The 21,441-nt window shown below is 36.9% G+C and overlaps 2 protein-coding genes, 2 long non-coding RNA genes and 1 pseudogene across 5 annotated transcripts; 2 read left to right on the top strand and 3 right to left on the bottom strand.

Moving 5' to 3' along the window:
- Window positions 1-1,305: 1,305 nt before the first annotated feature.
- On the bottom strand, window positions 1,306-3,867 carry LOC112192994 (transport inhibitor response 1-like protein Os04g0395600). The gene is made up of 3 exons (XM_024332976.2): window positions 3,307-3,867; window positions 2,514-2,698; window positions 1,306-1,711 (listed from the first exon to the last, which is right to left on the bottom strand). Exons 1-3 carry the CDS (start codon window positions 3,442-3,444, stop codon window positions 1,507-1,509), a joined length of 528 nt encoding a protein of 175 aa, XP_024188744.1. The 5' UTR covers window positions 3,445-3,867; the 3' UTR covers window positions 1,306-1,506.
- Window positions 3,868-7,239: 3,372 nt separating this feature from the next.
- On the top strand, window positions 7,240-10,728 carry LOC112194133 (annotated as a pseudogene).
- Window positions 10,729-12,019: 1,291 nt separating this feature from the next.
- On the bottom strand, window positions 12,020-14,869 carry LOC112193275. Of its 2 annotated transcripts, XR_005808501.1 has the most exons (6): window positions 14,469-14,869; window positions 14,053-14,110; window positions 13,481-13,663; window positions 12,992-13,091; window positions 12,465-12,614; window positions 12,020-12,346 (listed from the first exon to the last, which is right to left on the bottom strand). It is a non-coding gene; the product is annotated as an uncharacterized LOC112193275 (long non-coding RNA). The 2 variants fall into 2 exon arrangements; XR_002933820.2 differs by having other exon boundaries at window positions 12,020-12,614.
- A 659-nt stretch (window positions 14,870-15,528) lies between these two features.
- Window positions 15,529-17,297, top strand: LOC112192755. Its single transcript, XR_002933594.2, has 2 exons — window positions 15,529-15,762; window positions 15,861-17,297. It is a non-coding gene; the product is annotated as an uncharacterized LOC112192755 (long non-coding RNA).
- A 654-nt stretch (window positions 17,298-17,951) lies between these two features.
- On the bottom strand, window positions 17,952-20,679 carry LOC112193633 (L-type lectin-domain containing receptor kinase IV.1). The gene is made up of 2 exons (XM_024333842.2): window positions 19,301-20,679; window positions 17,952-18,900 (listed from the first exon to the last, which is right to left on the bottom strand). The coding sequence occupies exons 1-2, from the start codon at window positions 20,542-20,544 to the stop codon at window positions 18,111-18,113; spliced, it is 2,034 nt and encodes a 677-aa protein (XP_024189610.1). The 5' UTR covers window positions 20,545-20,679; the 3' UTR covers window positions 17,952-18,110.
- Between the last annotated feature and the right edge of the window lie 762 nt (window positions 20,680-21,441).

The following is a 21,441-nucleotide window of genomic DNA, read 5'->3' as shown; positions in this document are numbered from 1 at the left end:
GACATGTTTATGACTGTGACATAGCCAGTGACTTGAGGTTAACAGTGATTTGGCTGTCTCACTGACTTGAGCTGACCAGGTTAATAATGATTTGGCCAGTGACTTTGCCGATGACTAAAGGTTAACAGTGACTTGGCCAGTGGCTTTGCCAATGACTTGAGGTTAACAGTGACTTGTCCATGGATTGACAGTGACATGGTCAGTGACTTAGTTAGTGACATGTGATTAACAGTGACTTGGCTATCAACTTGTGACTTGGCTACTGACAGTTACTTGGTCAGTGACATGGTTAGTTACTTAGTTAGTGACATGTGATTAACAGTGACTTGGCTATTAACTTGTGATTTGGCTACTGACAGTTACTTGGTCAGTGACATGGTCAGTTACTTGGTTAGTGACATGTGATTAACAGTGACTTGGCTATTAACTTGTGACTTGACTACTGACAGTTACTTGGTTAGTGACATGGTCAGTTACTTGGTTAGTGACATGTGATTAACAGTGACTTGGCTATTAACTTGTGACTTGGCTACTGACATGGTCAGTTACTTGGTTAGTGACATGGTCAGTTACTTGGTTAGTGACATGGTCAGTTACTTAGTTAGTGACATGTGATTAACAGTGACTTGGCTACTGATAGTTACTTGGTCAGTGACATGGTCAGTTACTTGGTTAGTGACATGTGATTAACAGTGACTTGGCTATTAAGTTGTGACTTGGCTATTGACAGTTACTTGGTTAGTGACATGGTCAGTTACTTAGTTAGTGACATGGTCAGTTACTTGGTCAGTGACATGTGATTAACAGTGACTTGGCTACTGATAGTTACTTGGTTAGTGACATGGTTAGTTACTTAGTTAGTGACATGTGATTAACAGTGACTTGGTCAGTGACATGATCAGTTACTTGGTTAGTGACATGTGATTAACAGTGACTTGGCTATTAACTTGTGACTTGGTTACCGATAGTTACTTGGTTAGTGACATGGTCAGTTACTTAGTTAGTGACATGTGATTAACAGTGACTTGGCTATTAACTTATGACTTGGCTACTGACAGTTACTTGATTAGTGACATGGTCAGTTACTTAGTTAGTGACATGTAATTAACAGTGACATGTGCATGATTGTGACATGGCCAGTGACTTGAGGTTAATAGTGACGTGGCCAGTAACTTTGCCAGTGACTTGAGGTTAACACTGACTTGGTTAGGGATTGACAGTGACATGATCCGTGACTTAACAAATAAAGCATACCCAAATCAAAGTCACTCTTGGTCCTTGAGCAGCACATAATAACATAGTTGATGAAAATACTTCATGAAAATCAATTCCATTGATCTCTCTTTTATTAAATAAAGTTCAAAACAGTTTTGGAAATCCATAATGATCGCTACTATAGGATTAGGACTGAATCCAAACTCGTATGAGGATTTTGATACAAATTTAGACTGACATTGCACAATTGTGAGAATATAAACTGGTTTACATCTGGGTCTTCTTGATCTATTATGAAGGTGCAGCAAAAGGATAAAATATTGATTCAGGAAAACACCAAGTGGCAGGACATAACTTGCCTTTATATCTATTGTATAGTTTCTCCAAATGTCTAGAATCAGTATGTGCTTGAATCTGAGGCTGGCTGTGGAATATATCAAATGCTCCTTCAAGATGCCAATCACTCGCCTTCAGAGTCTGCAGAGAGACTTTATCACTGCATATGATGGCAAGTTAAAATTACCAACTATTCCCAGAAACATGCTGAAACTACAAGGTACAAAAAAGTACTAAACAAGCCCACTAAATATAATAAAAAGTACGGTGGTTGTGGAGTATGCATACACTATTCATCCAACTCAAGTTCCCCAACTCAGCTCAACCTTACTCTTTTAACAACAAAACTGCTGCAGAAAATAATAGTACAGGAACAAGAACAAAACTAACACCAAACAAGCACAATCTGTCCATAGAAAGGCCAAAATTATGTGGAGAACAGGTAATGACATTTCAATGGCAATTGGTTTTAAATGGTGCTTAAATGAAAATGCATTAAAGCAGCATTGCTATCAGAACTCAACATCTGAATGGGTCTTGTTAAGAACCTCAACACAGACATTTTTCTATTACTCATCTATTGTGATATTTTCAATGTAGTTAAGGCATGTCTGGATTTCAGACATAGCTATATTTATCAGCTCTCACCTGCTGATACTTTCTATTTTGTCAAGCCCTGCTTTATAAGTGCAAGGCGTCAGAAGTATCTCATTTAAGCTAGATGCAAGAACAAACCAGAAATTTAAATAATGCTAACACTTCAACTGCATATAATAGTTGCAGATGGTTCCACTAAATGTAACACTTGTAATAGAAAGTTGAATTACAACTACAAGTCATGCACTTATAATTAAGTAAACTGAGGTTCAACAAGTTGAAGCAGAAGCATATTAAGATCAATACCAAAAGGCTAAGCATGACCAGTTATCAATGTCAATACGAAGTCATAAGTTAAAACCTACCTTTCAAAGCAAGGATTTAGGAGTTTGGATTCATAGGTGCAAAGTCGGCGTTGATTCGGCACACTCATTTCAATAATCACAATACTATTCTGCAGCGTTGTTTCTCGAACACATGTGTACTTATTGGACTCCATAGTAACATGCGTAAATGTTATGAATTGCGGATTAATCTCAACACTCGGAAGCTGCAATCAGATCAGATCACATGAACTCATCAATCACTTTTTATAACAGTCAAAACCTCCCAGAGTACATCTACTATTCAAAAGCTGGCTCCTAAAGCCAGCAATTCCTAGTGAGCTAACTACCAGATCTGAACAGAGACTATAAACTTCACAAACTCATAGATCTATCTGAAGCTTGACGAGAAGTAAAACAATAAAAAACGAAGTCCAAACTACGAATCAAGCACAGTATGACCAAAAAATCAACTATCTGAGCTAAGAACACAATTGTAACAACAAATTGAACAATAACTTTCCAGGTACTGTTGAAATGTGATGGTATCCAGTAATGGTGAGCAATAACTTTCTCTACTAGTCAAGCGTGTATGTGTACTTTTTGAATTCTACAAACGTAAAACATCAATAGTTAAATCCCAAAACCCTAGCAACTAAATCAGCACAACCCAGCTCCAATCAAATCAAATCAGCCTCAATCACATTCACACACAAACCAGCTCCAATCAAATCAAATCAGCCTCAATCACATTCACACAGAGAGAGAGAGAGAGAGAGGGAGAGAGAGAGAGAGTGATGAACATCAGCAAACACAGTGCAATAGATATCCATACCAGCAGAGAGATGAACCTGCAATTAGCCGCAATGGAGGCAAGGCCATCGGTACCGAATCCATCACAGGACGAAAGCACAAAGAGATTGAAATTCTTGAAATACTTGGCAATCAGTTCCAAGCTCTCATCAGAGATCATGATTGAAACCGGAGCGGTTGTTGGCTCCGATCATGTACATCGCAGCAGCGGAACTCCCCTTGCGGCATGAATCCACATGGACGGAGCAGGACGGGTTGCCGATCTCCACGATGAAGCCACTGTCCCAGTCCGGACACACCACCGGTGAGTCGCTGGAGCCGGTGAAAACCATAACGAAAGCAAAAACAAAAAAGCCACTGGACGCCAATGGACCAAGAGCAGTCGGAAGCTAGCGGCGCAGCGGTGGTTAATCAATTTGGCTGGAGGAGGCATAGTCGTCAATGAACAGAAGCTGCAGCACCTTCGATCTGAACCAATTGAAATTTGAATCAAATCAGAGAGAGAAACTACGATCAAAATCGAATCAAACTTTTTAGATTTTGGGATTTCTGATCGAGAGATCTAAGATTTTGAATAAACAGTTATAAACGTTTATTTACCTTTTAAGGACAGAATCAGAATCAAAAAAATTAAAAACTGACCTTTTTTAACATCATTCTATTATTCATAAGGACTAAATTAATATTATTAACAATTCATTATGGACCTTTTTATCAAGTGGGAAACTAGATGATCTTTTTATCATTTCACTCTCTAATGTGACATTTTCCATCATTTCCCTTTTTTTTTTTTTAAATAATCCTTTCTCCTGGTCATATTTCTATGCTGTTAACTATATTTCCCAAAGAATTCGTCTTTTGTCTTTCTCAATTTTCTCTCCGACGAACGGCAAGACGTGAAATCAACTAGAGAGTAAGATTTGTTACCTTGTTAATAAATCACTTCAATTAAAGAAATTTCTTTAATTTATTACAAAGTTTAAATTTTTTTAGAGATTAGTTAATTTAATTTATTGTACCATGAAGATCGTAAATAGTGATTTTCGAAACCAAATGGAAGGTATGTGGATGAGTGGCAGTATCATTACATACATTGGGAAAGATATATTTGCTTGTATTGATGATGAAACCACCATGTATGGAGTTCAAAATAATTAAGGGCAATCGTCGTAAACAATTATAATTGGTTTGAAGATATTTGTTATGTTTGAGTATATTAATAATTTATGATTTTCTTTTATCAAAAGAATGATATATAAACTAGTATATTTAAATTATTTTTTTAACAATAAACGTATGCGATTTTATGTTATTTGATAAAATTATATTTTTGTTTAATATATTAATCATTATGATTTAAAAATGACCCTCCAAATTCATATTTCTGGCTACGCCACTACTCCTCGTTCATTTCAACGAGCTCTCACAATCACATGCTTAGTTTTTTTCTTAATTTGTTTGCATTCTAACACCAGATAAATCGTAATATTAGAGCGAGAGATTTAATGATCAAAATGAATGATTGCATGATGAAACACTTGGCGGGTGACGCGATCGTAGTGGCATGGTCAAGTATTTGTAATACGCCTTAAGCCTCCGCTTAGTAGGGCACCTCTATTTGCTAATGGATTGGGAAGCAATTCAAATCTTAATTTCAAAGATAAATTGCAATGCACAAATGGAGAATATCACAAATGATCACTTAACTATAACTCATTTGACAGTTTGGTCACTCAATTTTCATATATAACACTTTAGTCACTTAATTATTACTATGTCAATCACTTTATTTACTTTGCTAAATCCTTCGTTAAAATCTCAGTTAAATAGACAATATTTTTTTAATATGCTTTTTTTAGAGGGCAATTTTGCCAAATCTCGCTTTAGTCACTTTTTCCAATCAATCCAATTCAAACTTCTCATTTAATGCTGGGTGGATGAAAGTATCTTTGATATTGTGGCGAAAAAATTCTTTTGTAACAGAAAAAATAAAAAAGTGACTAAAGTCAATAACGGAGTTAAAGTTGAGTGACCAAAGAGATATATTTAAAAAACGAGTGACCAAAGTATTAAACAAGTAAAAATTGAGAGACATTTGTGATATTCTCGATTGTATTTCAGAGGAGCCCTTTTAATGAGGACCACTAAAATGAGGATTAGTTGATGACTTTTGTGTTAGACTCACTTTTTGATAACATTTCCGCAAGTCAATCGTTAGATGTTTAGATATTTATGTATAGATCATTTATGCAATTTTTCAACCAAATTGAAGACATTCATAATCGTGATTTATCAATTATGAACATGAATGGTTCATGTTTGACATATTTGGTTCGTTCATTAATTTGATCTAATTCGGTACCTTAACGATTAACAATTTGGAAGAAAATTTTCAAAAGTGATCTATTGATGCATAAATAAACATCTAAGTATCTAACGGTTGATTTGCCTTAATGTAATGGAAAAATGAATTTCCCAAACTGTTGATTAGAAAGTCATAAACTAATATTCATTTTAGTGGTCTTTATTAGAAAAGCTCCTTATATTTCATATATTTATGATCCATTTTGTTTGTCATTTTAAATGATCGCTTGTCAGAACAATTTTTCCATCACATATCGACATCTCGACTGTTTAGTTTTTAGGTCTGTATGATTACATCACTTCTATACATTTCCAGCCAAGTTGATAATCATTAAGACATCCTTAAGCGTGATTTACAATTGTAAACACAAACGGTTTCGGTTGGACAAGTTTGGTTTGTCCATCAATTTAATATATTTTGTTATCTTAACGGTCATCAATTTGTCTAAAAATATGCATAAATGATCTATTAAGGAATCCTAAGAACTGAATGGTCGAAATACTGATATATGATAAAAAAGTGGGTCCCAAAAAGGAGATATATATAGCCCTTCTAGTGATGAATTCCTTTTTCCGCCATTTCAAGGGATTGATTATTTTACAAACTTTTCAATCATTTATCAACATCTTCATCATTTAGTTGTTAGATCTATATGAGCAGATCAATTCTGCGTATTTTTAGCTAATTATAAACATGAAGGATTCATCCATTGATTTAATCCAATTTGATACCTTAACGGTCATCAATTTGGTTCAAAATTTGCAAAAGTGATCTACACATTGAGACCTAAAAACTGAACAGTTGAGATAACAATATGTGATCGAAAAGTGAGTCATACAAGAGATCTTTTAAAAAAAAATAAAAATAAAAAAATAAAAAGAATCCCTTAATAGAAGGGCTATATATATCCGAAAAAATGGATCCCTTAATAGAAGGGCTATATATCTATATTATTACGGTTACAATTATATTTACACTGCTTTCGTGAAATATGCAGTGTAGCAATGTCGTTAGGCATCAAGTCACATCCTGATTACCTCTCATTCAGATGTTTCTATGCATCTTGTTATCTTTTATTATTCTTTTTTCATTATAGATGCGTTTGTGCATTTTGTTATGCTTTTTTTTATAAGGAAATGATGGAAAAGGTCAGTTTAGAGAGTGAAATGATAAAAACATCACCAAGTTTCCCACTTGATAAAATGATCCATAATAAATTGTTAGTAATATTAATTTAATCCTTATAAATAATGAAGTGATGTTTAAAAAGGTCAGTTTTTAATGTTTCTGATTCCGATTCTGCCCTTAAAAGGCTAATATACGTTTATAACTTTAAAGCTCAAATCCTCTCTCTTTCTCTCTCTCTACCCAAGCTCCGGTCCAACGATGAAGACGCCGTGCTGTAGAAAGCCAAGGGCGTGGAGGAGAAGAAGTCGAGTTGAAGAAGACAAAGCTCTGTTTCTCTACCGTTGCCTCTCATCCGGAGCAGGACGTCATTTGGATTTGAAATCAATTTCAAGCTTGGAAAATGTTGAAAATGGAGCGGTCGTTCCCGAGAGCGTCATCCACTTATAGACCTCGAGAGTGTCAATGGCGAAGAGCGATGCATCGTTGGGATCAGTGGATGAGTTCTTAAAGCAGTGTCAGCAATCCGGCGAGCCTTCAATGGTCGACGTCTCCAGAGATCGGAGCCAAACGCTCACATGAGGCTCCTTACCAACGGGTTTGATTCTCTTCTCAATTCTCCCTAGCTTTTTTTTTTTTTTTTTTCACCTTTGGTATTTGTAGTTGTAGTGAACTGAAGGTTTTGGAACTTGGAATTGGAATCAGGTACTACACGACGCGGTTGTGGATTGGAACACTGCCTCAGATGTTCGTTCTGATTGTGGATACGGAAAGTACTAGTCACTTATGTGCCTTGCTCTGACTGTGAAGCATCCGATAACCATCAGATTCGGCTTCATTTCCATGCTTGAATTAGTCAATAACTTAGTTACTTTTGTGATTATTAAGATGGTTAAGGGTCATTTAATAAGAGCTTAGCGATTATTGTACTTGATTAAAATTAAGTATGAAGCTTTTGACAAGAAGGTAGGAACCAAAAGAATTCAAAATCAGATTCACTAGTTTAGCTGTGTTTCCTTCATTTCTTTTGTTTAGAGCCAGAAAAATTATGTTTTTGTAATTCTGCTGTTATTTTTCTGCATCAAATGGTCTAGGGAATTATTGAACTTGTTTTTCAAAGCTGTAATTTTTTTTTTATTCTTATGGCATTCTGCTTTTGTTTTGGATGGTTGATATTATTAGTATTAGTTCATATTCGTGCAAGCTGAACAATTGTTGCTATGCAGGACCCCAGGTTTCAACCCGATTGATCCAGCACGTACCAACCTGTAAAGTGTAATATCAATTGCAACTGTGACGATAAAGGAAATCAATGCACTTATGAGAGGCGCTATGCTGAGCAGAGCTCCAGCAGTGGTGTGCTTGGCGAGGATGTCATTTCTTTTGGCAATGAGAGTGCACTTGTGTCCTATCATGCTGTTTTTGGTTGCAAGAATATTGAAGCTGGTGATCTTTACAGCCAACGTACCGATGGCATAATGGGTTTGGGTCGTGTTTAGCTTACGTCATGGACCAGCTTGTTGATAAGGGTTATCAGTGATTCATTTTTATGTGTTATGGAGGAATGGGTGTAGGTGGGGGCGTTATGATTCTAGGTGGGATTAAATCCCCCTGGGATATGGTGCTCCCCCATTTGGATCCTTTTCGCAGGTACATACTTTCATAATGCCTTTAATTTAGTTTGTTTTATTGAGTAATGTGTTTTCTTCATCTCACATATACACTTTATTTTTGGGGCAACAGTCCATATTACAATATTGAATTGATGGAGATACATGTGGCTGGAAAGGCTTTGAAGTTTTGCCCAAAGGTGTTTGATGAAAAGCGTGGAACTGTCTTGGATAGTGGAACGACGTACGCATACTCTCCAAAGGATGCTTTTATTGCATTTAAGGATGCTGTAAGACTTCGTCTTTTGAGTTACCTCATGTCTGTGTTTTTTTCTTTTTTTTCTTTTGGTGATTCTTTTTGTATTATCTAAAGTCAAGCCTCTTTTAGATACCCATTGAAAAGTTTAAGTTTGGTTCCTAAAAAGTTTTAAGTTTGCCTCAAACTGATGTTTCTGGTAGAGTGAGCAGGTAGTTACTCCTAGGTTCCAAAGGCCAGAATATGAAGAGCGGCATTATATGATAAATGGAAAAATAGTTGCATCTGTTAATGTGAAAAAGATTGTTGTAATGTTATGTCTGTTCAAGCTTAGTCTTATGTGTACTAAATTCATGGAAGCAGTAAGGTAGTACGCATACATGATCCAACACACTGGGTTCAAGAATCATGGTGGTTACTACTGCCACTAAATTCTTAGAGTTCTGGTTTCGCCATCAATTTGTTTATTTCTCAAAAGTGCCATTTTAGCTGATTGGTTATTATCTTTGCCCTTTTATTTTCAGTCCAATATGACCCATTGGCTTTGGTTCAAACCATTATTTTGTTTCCCTTTATTCGCAAAGTACCTTCTCTGATTTTGTTTTGCTTTGTTCTCATCATCTAGATCACTGTATAGAGGCCTAGGGGAGCAATGACTGCAGAGTGGAATGCCAGGTTTGTTTGCTACTTTTGCTGCTTTAATATAACTTTGGAGAAGTGACTAAAGAATTTGATAATTCTTGATCTCTTCGATAAAAATTGCTCTGGAATGGTAGCGTGGAGAAAGATTGAGTAGTGACGTTTTGCTGCCATCTTGATCTTGAAAGTAAGCACAAAGTTTTTTCTCTGTACTACAGAGTACACTTGTAATTTTGTGAAGTTATTCCAGAGGCAGTACTCTTTTCTCTTCTTCCATTTTGATGTTTTGTTACTTGAGCGCATATCTCTTATGTTTATTTGTCCTTGTTTGTAGTTTCCTGATGACCTGAACTTACCATGTGGGGTACTCCGTCTTAACTCTTAACCCAAATGGAGGTCATGGAAGCCAGAGTGGGTATGATGAACTCATAAAAGTATTCTACTTTTATTATCTTAGCATATTTACTGCTGAATGACTAAGTAATGATGAAATCTTTTGGTAAAATGTTAGTACCTGCCGCTAGTTTGACACAATGGTGATTAAAACAGTTGTAACTAAATGAATTATGAGTTCTTTTATCATTGGGATATAGGAGTTGCTTATTGATATTCTGTTATTGCTAGAAAATCACTAATTCATTGTGTTGATTCTTCTCTAAAGAAGAGGAGTGAGGCCAAAATAGTGTGTTAATAGAGTTATTCTGGTCGAGTTTATCTTTTGTTTTACTATCAACTACGAAAGCGCATTTCTGACCACTACAAAATCAATCTAATTTTTTTTATTAGTTCTACACATTAATGTTAATTTTACTAATCTTTATCATATAATCTAATATTCTGTTTTTCTGATAAATCAGGTTATGGTGGGAAGTTTTCTACCAGGTCACCAGCAGGAACACAAGCCTAAGAAGCAGAGAATCAAGTCAGTGTCATCACCGATTGTCCCTATCATTGTCAAATCTGTGATTGGTGAAGAAATGAAGGGCTACAGTGGATTAAAACCATTCATGATGACTACTTCCTTCCACAGAGACAATTCAAATTCTCTGAGCCACCTGATGCATCAGAACTTTAAAAATTCAACTTTTGAGAGTAACTCATTGGTAGCAGAAGAAGAGTACTTCAAAGGCTCTGGCCAATCAAATTGTGAAGTTTCTTTTGATCATGATTCCACGATCTCCTTGTGTGATAGTTGTACCCGAATGGTTTTCTTCATACTTGGTGACATCTAGGCTCACTCAACACTTACTTCCATTGTATTTGGCCAATGAAAAGATGTTTACTCAACCTAGCTGCATATGTGCAATATTTATATCATTTGCAGCCAACCTCTTGTTTTATTTCCTTTATTCAATAATAGATGTAGCTCTGCTATTTTTAAGAGTTAAGACTCATAACACTCCTATATGTTCACAGTTAATCTATGTTTTTTATTCATGTCATCATACAAGTTTGTTTTAGCTGACATGTAATGTGACCCGATCAGTGACTTGATAAGTGGTGATTGAAAGTGACTTGATGAGTCACATGTCATTGATAGTTACTTGGTCAGTGATTTTGACAGTTACATGATCACGATCATAGTCAGCGACCTGAGGTTACAGTGACATGTAACTTGCCTAGTGACATGGTCAGTGTTACTGTTAATCACATATCACTAACCAAGTAACTGACCATGTCACTAACCAAGTAACTGTCAGTAGCCAAGTCACAAGTTAATAGCTAAGCCACTGTTAATCACATGTCACTAACCAAGTAACTGACCATGTCACTAACCAAGTAACTGTCAGTAGCCAAGTCACAAGTTAATAGCCAAGTCACTGTTAATCACATGTCACTAACCAAGTAACTGACCATGTCAATGACCAAGTAACTGACCATGTCACTAACTAAGTAACTGACCATGTCACTAACCAAGTAACTGTCAGTAGCCAAGTCACTGTTAATCACATGTTACTAACCAAGTAACTGACAATGTTACTAACCAAGTAACTGACCATATCACTAATTAACCAAGTAATTGTCAGTAGCCAAGTCATAAGTTAATGGTCAAGTCACTGTTAATCACATGTCACTAACTATGTAACTGACCATGTCACTAACCAAGTAACTGTCAGTAGCCAAGTCACAAGTTAATAGCCAAGTCACTGTTAATCACATGTCACTAACCAAGTAACTAACCATGTCACTAACCAAGTAACTGTCAGTAGTCAAGTCACAAGTTAATAGCCAAGTCACTGTTAATCACATAGCCAATGACTTGAGGTTAACAATAACTTGGGCAGTGACCTCACTAAATAGGGACTTGATCTTGTCAGTGACTTGGCCAGAGATTAACAGTGACTTAGCCAATGACTTGACCAGTAATTGACAGTGACATGGTCAGTGACTTGAGATTAACACTGATAGTGACATGCAATGTGACTTGGCTAGTAACTTAATCAGTGATATATTCATGACTGTGACATGGCTAGTAACTTGGCCAGTGACTTGGGCTTAAAAGTGACCTCATTAACTAGGAACCTGACCTGGCCAGTGACTTAGTCAGTGACATGAGTATAAGTATCTAACAGTGACATGGTCACTGATCAAGTTACTAGCCACTGACATGCAATGTGACTTGGCCAGTAACTTGACATGTGTATTAAATGTATAACAGGGACCTGGCCTAGATGTGATTTCATAATACGAATACTAAACGTTATGAGCTATAGGAGCAATAATTTAACAAAACACTCAATCCCACAAGTCCTGATCGCCAACATAATGAGCATCAAGACCTTTTTTTTTTTTGGATAAAATAAGAAAACACCAGTAATTTGTTATTTGATACAAATTACAAGCCTAAAATGATAATGTGCAAGGGGCTCTAAATGTCACCTCCCTCGGTACAAATGGTTATGGCTGATAGAATTTCATCTGTAAATATGAAATATAAAATGTATAGAACAACCACCCTTACTGGAACTGATGCCTAGTATCTAATACTATTCAACACTATTAACACCAAGAGTTCTTCCTCTGCGCTATCTTGAGATAGTTGAGAGAGAAACTCCACAGCAGTTCCCTGCATATCCAACAACAAACCGATATCAGCCGGGGCTGTAAGTCTCTATTGATACAATTTCACAAAACGGTTTATTCGATTAGAGAAATTTAAGGTCCAAAAATCCTTTCAAGGAAACCTTTGCTTCCTTAACCCAAAAAACAAAAACAATTTGGCTCCAATCAAATGGATGTCTATAGAGTTCACTACTATTCAACACTGTTAACACCAATAGTTCTTCCTCTGCGCTATCTTGAGATAGTTGAGAGAGAAACTCCACAGCAATTCCCTGCATATCCAACAACAAACCGATATCAGCTGGGGCTGTAAGTCTCTATTGATACAATTTCACAAAACGGTCGATTCGATTAGAGAAATTTAAGGTCCAAAAATCCTTTCAAGGAAACCTTTGCTTCCTTAACCCAAAAAACAAAAACAATTTGGCTCCAATCAAATGGGTGTCTATAGAGTTCACTTGCCATGTGGTCTAGATCACCCTTGGCAAAAGCATATTCGTACTTCATTAGAATGTGCTTTCATGCACTTTCAAAAAGCAGTAGGAAAGCATTCCTTATTGTTCAGAAAGTAAAGTGACAACGATACAAACTAGCATGAAAATGGAAATGCCAAAAAAGAGATATAATAAGAGGTATAGCTCTTGCTTACCTATACACTGAAACCATTGAGATCATGAACTTTGCTTTTGAGATCACCCATCCCTTCATGCTTCTTAAGTTCTGAATATTATTTTTTGCTTCTGGGCAAACTAGAGTACACAAAAAACCCACAAAAGATTAAAACCGATCTAATAGAAACTGGGCAATAAGATAAAAAGTAGTTTCCTATTCAATGTGGCCGGTGTAAAATTTCATACAACTTTCATTTTCCAAGAAGTTGACATATACTCCTTTTAAATCAAAACTGGGGAAAATGGTTGACACAAATACCACATGCAAGTATAATATCATATAAATCCAATTGGTGATATTTATCTGCTTTAAGAAGACATATTTAAAATTGTATAACAGAAACATCTAACTTAGGTTTCTAAAACAAAGAGGTCATCACACAAAAACAAGTATATTTACTTCAATTTACGAAGTCTCATCACTAATTGATGAGGTAGAATAAAAATTAGTTAAATTAAAGTCAAACCTGTGCAAGTTTCTTCAAAACAGCATTCTCAAATGATTGATACCCAGCGCCAACTAAATTATTAAGATGATCAGGTGCTTCAGATTTCTGAGCTACTGTAGCCACTGGCGCAACAACTGGTTGAAGAGGTTTAACCAACAATGGATTGGAAAGGTCACCAGTCAAAGTTCTTGTTGAAGCAACCTACAAATAGTAACACCAACAACATGTTACTACAGCATTCAGAAAATAGATGTCCAAATTGAGAAGCATGAAAAAAAAAACAGTTTATCTGCATCTTTAGTTACCAACATAACTACAAAACAGAAGTTATAATTCCTGGAATTATCAAATGCCAAAATCAGTAGCTATGAGATATTTGAATGCAAGTTATATGCTCCCATTCTTCTATAGATATCAAAAACTAAAACTAACAAACAAGACTGTCATCTTCTATATAGCTTAGCATCACTGCAATATGATGAGATAAACCGATACACCATATGATAATAACTTCCTAGCTTTCAAGCAGACTTAATTCAATAGAAGGTTACCCGATGCCAATCGATGTCAAATGAGAGAACGAAACTAACCTGAGTGACTCTGTAATTGAAATAAGGATCAAACTTGTGAATATCAGTGATTTAGGACCTGTAGATTAATTTTCACAAAGCAACAACACCGTGAGCATTACCAGTAAAATCACGGATAAATCACAATTCTAAATCTCCATTTTACAAAACTAAGCCAAAACGAATCACAATTGATTTGGTAAACGTAAACACTATGATTCAAACATTGAGTAATCTACAATTACATGACCATGAGCGAATAGATATTGTAGTATAAATGCATTTTCGAGGCAGCGATACCAGTAACATTAAATATAAACAGTAACAGACGATAAGGTTTTGGAAAAATTGAAGATCATGGAGGCATACAGAGAAGAGACGGATCAAAAAAGCGAGAACGCCGATCAAGATGAGGATGAAGAAGGAGAAAACATTACCAAAAGCATTCCTCAAGGTTGTACTGGAGGTCTTGGAGGCCTCCATTGACGACTGGAACGAGATTCCGAGCTTTTCACACCAAAGACGATGGAGTAGACGCAGTAGGCGTGCTCCTTGAAAATGCTGACGGAGGCGGGGCAGTCAACGGTCCAGAGCTTCACGGTGTTGTCCCACGTGACTTGTGAGAAACGAGTAGCGGTGCGTGGGGTTGTAGTCAGAGGAGCTAACCTCGCGCGTGTGCTCGTGGAGGGAGCGGAGGAGGTTGCAGGTCGGCGAGAGGGCAAGGTTTTAGAGCTGGACGGAGGTTCAGACCAGGCGACGGCATAGACGCCGTTGGCGGTGTCGAAGAAGCCATGGCTGTGAAGTCAGTTTTTTTTTTGTTTTTTTGATAAGACGGTGAAGTCAGTTGAGAGAGAGAGGGTTAATTATATCGTGAAATAGATTGGGGAAGAGAGAGGTAATGGCATGAGTTGTAATTTTTGTTATTTTTAATGTCAGATTGTTAAAAGGTGACCTTAATTATCATGAGGACATTTGTGTTACCTGAATTATAATAAAGTACTTTAAAATGACTTCTTTTATCATTGTCCCTTTTTTTATTTTATTTCGATACTTTTGCATCGCTCCATATACTCTTAAGTGTCACTTAATATAATTTGTCTTCTTTCCTTCAAAAAAAAAAATCAAAAATTTTGACAGATTTAACCATAAGATATTAAAAAACTTTGAGAATAAATTAAATAACAAGGGTGAATATAATAATTACAAATAAATTTTTATTAAAAAAATTAAAAAGAAATGATCCCACAACCCCCAATTTTCTCTCTGCAATAACCTTTTTATGTTATCTATTTTTTTCATTTTCTTAAAAAAAAAAAATGAAAATGATGGAAAATGTAATATTAGATTGTGAAATGATAAAAATATCACATAATTTCCCACTTAATAAAAAGGTCCCTAATAAGTTGTTAGTAATATTAATTTAGTATTTATGAATATTGACTTGATGTTAAAAAATATCAGTGTTTTTGTCGGAAAAAAATGTTAGTTTTTAATTTTTCTGAATTCCATTTTGCCCTTGAAGCAAATTCTCTCTCTAGTCTCTATATTCTTCTCCTCCACAGAGACAGATCTCTTCTCGAGAGTGTCAATGGCAAAGAACGACGCGTCCTTGGGATTAGTGGGCGAGTTCTTGAAGCGGTGCCAGCAATCCGGCGAGCCTTCGACGAGACGTCTCCAGAGATCGGAGCCAAACGCGAACATGAGGCTTTACCATGACGTCCTTACCAACGGGTTTGATTCTCTTCTCAATTCTTCCTAGTTTTTTTCAGCTCTGGTATTCGTAATTGTAGTGAATTGAAGGTTCTGGAACTTGGAATTGGAATGATCAGGTACTACACGACGCGGCTGTGGATTGGGACACCGCCTCAGATGTTCGCTCTGATTATGGATACGGGAAGTGGAGAATAAAGGTCACCTGATTGGGACACCGCCACCTCAAATTCGCAGCCGCTGCCAATATGGGCTTCAGCCTATTTGATGTGTACGCAAACAAGGCCTTAGACATGATTCGGGTTTGTGATTGGTGGTTTTTGCTGGTATTTTTCCTTCTTTGGCTGCTTTGATGTTCAATTGCATTAAGAAAGACGACATTGACTGGTCTCCTTCCGAAGAGGGTGAGTGGAGGTGAGTAATTTGTCCCAGCTCAAGATATATCATCAAGAATTCAGTTTAAATTTGATTCAGTATCGAAATAATTGTTTTCTTGAGTTTGATTTGTGAATGCCACTGGTGTTGTTAATGTTAGGACTCAGTACGCTCAGTAGATGATCTAACCTTAACTCAGGCCATCAATTAATGATATGAACATTTAGATGATTCTATACTTCAGCAATTCAATATCAGTGTAAACTGAACATGAATTTGAATCTGGTTATTGATAATGATGATGATGATGATGATGGTTTAACATGAATTCAATTAATGATGATTAATTGTTGATACTCATTTGCTTTTATTATGTGTGGCATGGGATCGTTGTACATTGGTTTTAAGTGTAATCAGAAGCTTAGGCAAGTCTTGTAAATTGGAACGTCTTGACATTGTTGTTGTTTCTTGTTTGTGTATTTGTTCAAGATTAAGTTTGGTCTCACTAATGTTGTGGCATTTCTTCTTTTACACAAGTATTCCCTTTCTTTAATGTCTTCTCTTCATTTTCTCTTGTTCTTTCGTACGAGGGAAAAGTTAAAGATAAATACCTTGGAGAGAAAGGATCATGGCACAGGATTCATACATGTCAAGCTATATGTCGAATTAGAGGTAGCAAGAAAGAAGGGTAAATGTATTGTTTTCTTGCTTTCCCGTTACGAGCTGAACTATTGAACAAGAAGCTAAGTAGCAGTACAAAACAAAATGATTGAGATATGACTCCCAAGCCGATGAGTAGAACACGTACAAGTCTGTGCAGCCAACGTTGTTTCCATGTTTTAAATGATAATTTCAAAACGGTTGAGAGCCTCTAGTCTTTCCATTGCTCTCTGCATGTCTGTCTGGGGCTCTGGTTAATCTCCCATTCTTTGTTTATTTGTTTCATAAAAGCAGAAACTTGTATGTTGTAGTTACAGGGCACACTGGATTTTAAGTTTGGAACTTCTTCAGGAGCTGTATCTTAGCCTTGAGAACTTTCTAGTTAGAAACTTGTATGTGATAACAATACTATTGGGATGGAGTGGGTTATGGAATGCTGTATTGGGTTTGATTTATAATACTCATAGTGAGATTACTGTAAATCATCAATACAATGAATGAAGTTATTAATTTTATTTTCATCTTTTCTGGGCATTGTCAATTCAATTCACTGCAAAGCAAGTTAAAATCCAGAATTTTGTTGGTGGTTGTACACTTTTTTTTATTTTGTTGACTTATAATGAATGCAATGAAGCCGTTAGAACATATATAGTGTTTGTCCAACTTTCTCAGAGTCCACACCGATTCCACAATCGATATTAACCACCACATCATCCACAGTGATGATGCCACGCAACAGATAATTAAACTAAACTTGACATGGAGATTGAACATGTTCAGAAGCAGGTTGCAAGCAGAAAACACAACAAATTGGTTTAAGAGAGAGCTTGAACAGAATGATATTCAGAACATCATTGATGCGGATGCAGGCAGCAAAGAAAATCAAAATTAGTTAGCTAGAGTTCATAAACTCATAAAGGAGTGTACAGTTGGCTGAATATACATTAGCTATGATATGGGGTTTATATAGGGTTTATTAGCCAGATATTAGTAAGCTACAATACAAATCAGAAAACCCTTGTGATGAACACTTCTGCAAGAACAGATTACAAGCATTCTAACTTCAGAAAGGCATACAAATTAGGGAAACATGCAGACACTGTACCAAATAGTCCAGGTTTCAGCAAGAGCACCGCTTTTCTGTGAAATTTTGGTGGAAAGAAAGACGCCGGTAACACATGAATGTTGAGAAGGTGCGGCGGAGATTTTCAATTGGTTTCCCATTACTCATAAAAGGCTATAAGAAATAATAAACTTTCAGAGGTGTATACATATGCAAGTAGTATGGCTTTTGATTCCAAGTTTGTGAACGAATATATACTTATTGCTTGGAATCAACGACCACCTGAAAGTAGTGCCGACTCTGGAACATATGATGAATGGGAGAACTTATTGCCTAAAGAAGACTGATACGACTTAGCATAGTCATCAAAACCTTCACGGTGTCCAATCGTTAATCCATTAGAAGAAAACCCGGGAAGTGACACTTCCGGCAAAGCAACATCACCGGCCAAGTACTGAACAACTTGTCGCATGCTTGGCCTTGCCACTGGCTCCAAATTATAGCACAAAAGCCCTAGCTTCAACACCAACTCCACTTCCTCGGCCACAAAATCCGTACCAAGGCTTTGATCTCTTGCCTCTAGGATGTTACCTCTATTCCAACAAGAAAACACCCAAGCAACCAAAATCATATCTTCTGGACCCTGTGTCTTAATTGGCCTTTTTCCGCAAGCAACTTCGAGCAAAAATGCCCCAAAAGCAAACACGTCGGTGCTCGTGGTGGCCCGACCTGTTCTTGTGTACTCTGGAGCTAGGTACCCGAGTGTTCCAACTATCTGAGTAGTTTGAGGGTCTGTTCCATGGTCGTATAATCTTGCAAGCCCGAAATCCCCTAGCCTTCCATTCAATTCCCCATCTAGCAACACATTACTGGCCTTCACATCTCTATGAATCACAACCTGTTCCCATTCTTCATGAAGATAGAACAGCCCTGAAGCCACACCTTTGATGACTTTAAACCTCTGGCTCCAATTAAGGGTCACCTCAGGTTGATCAAAGAGGCATTTGTCCAAGCTTCCATTAGGCATGTAGTCATAGACCAAAAGCAGCTCCCCTTTTCGTCTGCAAGCAACTAAGCAAGGCATTAAACATCCGTGTTAAAGGAAATATTTGTATACAAATGCTTATAGTGTCTCAAAATGTTTATATTGTCAAGGAATGCAAATTAACACTTTATCTAGGCAAAAATTCGCACATGGAGAGACAAACATATCTAAATATACATAATTTGATTACATGAGAGATGTGAAAACACCGGACTAAGGTTGTGATAATATGACTTGAAGATTTTAGAGAAGAATACGTAAGCAATATATCATTGCCATTGAACACTGGATTTTAACATCAGAAATATAAATATCAAGAGAGTTGTATGAAAAAAAAAAATTACTAAAATGTACTGAAGTAAAACAGAGAACTTGAGAAATTTGGTGAATATATTATCAAAATTTGAAGACCATACCTGCAATATCCCAACAGTTGTACTAAATTCCGGTGACGAAGCCGGCCAATACTAACAATTTCTGCTACAAATTCCTTCGTCCCCTGTGTTGATTCATGTGATACCCTCTTCACTGCAATCTCAATTTTAGAGGAGGGTAATAAACCTCTATAAACTTTACCAAATCCCCCAGTTCCCAAAAGCTCCTTTTCCCTAAACCCTTTGGTGGCTATATACAATTCTTTGTATTTAAACCTCTGAGGACCATACTCTAGCTCCCAATCTTCAAGCACTTCTGCAAACTTCCTCTTCCTACTTATGACATAAAGCATCCCCGAAACCACCAGCAAAACCAAACTCACTGAAATCAGAGGCACACCAAAGGTGAAAAGCATGGACCTCTTTTTACCTGCAATGCTAGGCAACTTGGGAAGTTTGGAAGCTATAAGGTCTTGAGCTTGGCCATTCATCCTAAAGCTCCAACCCACTGCATAATGGGATGTGAGGAACGGACCAGTTGAAGCGGAAAAGCCAACATACATGGTTTTTTTTAGAATTGGGGTAAGGTCATATTTCAAAAACAAAAGTGGAGTTGGGGGTTTAGTTGCAACAGCAATTGGAGCCATAGTAACTTCAATTTGCTTCTTGGTACCATCATATTCAACCCAAACTCTCATTTCTTTACCACTGATAAGAGTCAGGTTCTTGAAGTACTGACCATCAAAATAACCAGCTGGAGCAGCTTTGACAGAGCGCAAGCCATTGATGTCTATCCCAACATGGTTATCATTGATGTCACTGAATTCCGCGTTCTGGATAGTGTCAAGCTCCACAGCAAAAACATGATTGCTGAAATTCCCATTGTTGGAGACGTTGAACAGGCTCAGGTACTGGCTCGACGTAGCTCCGGGGAGGCCTTTCGTCGGAGCGATGAAAAAGGCCATTCCATGGCCGCTGAAAGTAGTGTACTCTGATTGGATGGCAAAGATAAAGGTGGTGGAGAAGGAGAAAGCGGAGTCGTTCTCTGAGTTTTTGAAGGTTACCGGGTTAGGGTAGAAGGCATGACCAGTTCTGTCAGTTCTCTCTTTGGTGCGGTTCGTAAGCTTCAAGAGACCTTTTGGTGTGATCTCTGCTATGCCGTCTAGACTTAGATTAAGACCAGAACGGCTAGAGAAACCATCATTGTAGATGAAATTGAGGTCTTGGGCTTCTGCGGGTGCCAGAAGTACTAGTAGTACTAGGAGAGCAGAAAGCTTGACAAACATGGCTGGTTAGGCGTCTGTGAAGTTTCTGGACCTTCCTTCTTGGGTATTTATGGATCTAAACCAGCCAAAAAATAAGGAAAAATCAAGGCATTAGCCGATATCCGAGAAGAGTATATTGGGTAATTCGTTACAATTTAGACCATCATTGTTAGAGTGGGTTAAAGATGTTGTTTTCATGGAGAAGGTCCTGTGATATAGACGATCCAACACCTGCGCTATCGTACGCAATGGGAAATTATATTATTGTCCCGAATTATGGCGATTCATGTTGATGTTATTGGCTCGTATGATTTGTAGTTATTTTTTATCGGTCTTAATTTAATTTTTCTTTGTTTTTTCACCCATACATAGTCCCCACCAAATTTGAGTGATATTATTGGCTTGCAACACCACATGGCAGTGCCACGTAGTACTCTTGGACCACAAAATAATCCTCCTAACACAACTAGTTCGTCTCCCCTACACTAGGTTTTGATTGGTCAATTCCCTTAGGAAGAAAATCTAATTATCACAATAATCATAAGCATATACAACTCCTCTTTCATTTCAACAAGCCCTCACAATCACGTGCTCCGTTTTTTTCATTTTTTTTTTGCATTCTAATACCAGATAAATCGTAATATTGGAGCGAGGGATTGTAATGATCAAAATGAATGATTGCATGATGAAACTCAAATTAGACCGGTGATAAGATCGTAGTGGTGAAGTATACTAGTCCTCCATTCTTAATTTTAAAGATAAATTGTGAAGCGGAAATAGTTTTGTTCCACATTTTTTCTAATTAATTCATGTATTTATTATATATATAGACACTTTTGGGTCGCATATCCACATCTCAACCGTTCAGTTTTTAGGTATTAATGTATAAATCATCTCTGCAAAATTTCAGCCAGATTG

The sequence above is a fragment of the Rosa chinensis genome, chromosome 3 (genome assembly GCF_002994745.2).
Source record: "Rosa chinensis cultivar Old Blush chromosome 3, RchiOBHm-V2, whole genome shotgun sequence".
NCBI classification, from domain to species: domain Eukaryota; kingdom Viridiplantae; phylum Streptophyta; class Magnoliopsida; order Rosales; family Rosaceae; genus Rosa; species Rosa chinensis.
Note: the sequence above shows the minus strand (reverse complement) of the source record. Positions and strands in the feature narration are given on the sequence as shown.

What these genes read in the sequence shown, in the direction of transcription:
- LOC112192994 (XM_024332976.2), bottom strand. Translation starts at nt 3,444, where the DNA reads ATGATCTCTGATGAGAGCTTGGAACTGATTGCCAAGTATTTCAAGAAT. An exon ending in GCAGGTTCATCTCTCTGCTG is followed by an intron (nt 2,699 to 3,306) that starts GTATGGATATCT and finishes ATCTGATTGCAG; the next exon opens with CTTCCGAGTGTTGAGATTAA. An exon ending in CTAAATCCTTGCTTTGAAAG is followed by an intron (nt 1,712 to 2,513) that starts GTAGGTTTTAAC and finishes CATCATATGCAG; the next exon opens with TGATAAAGTCTCTCTGCAGA.
- LOC112193633 (XM_024333842.2), bottom strand. Translation starts at nt 20,544, where the DNA reads ATGTTTGTCAAGCTTTCTGCTCTCCTAGTACTACTAGTACTTCTGGCA. An exon ending in CAACTGTTGGGATATTGCAG is followed by an intron (nt 18,901 to 19,300) that starts GTATGGTCTTCA and finishes AGTTGCTTGCAG; the next exon opens with ACGAAAAGGGGAGCTGCTTT.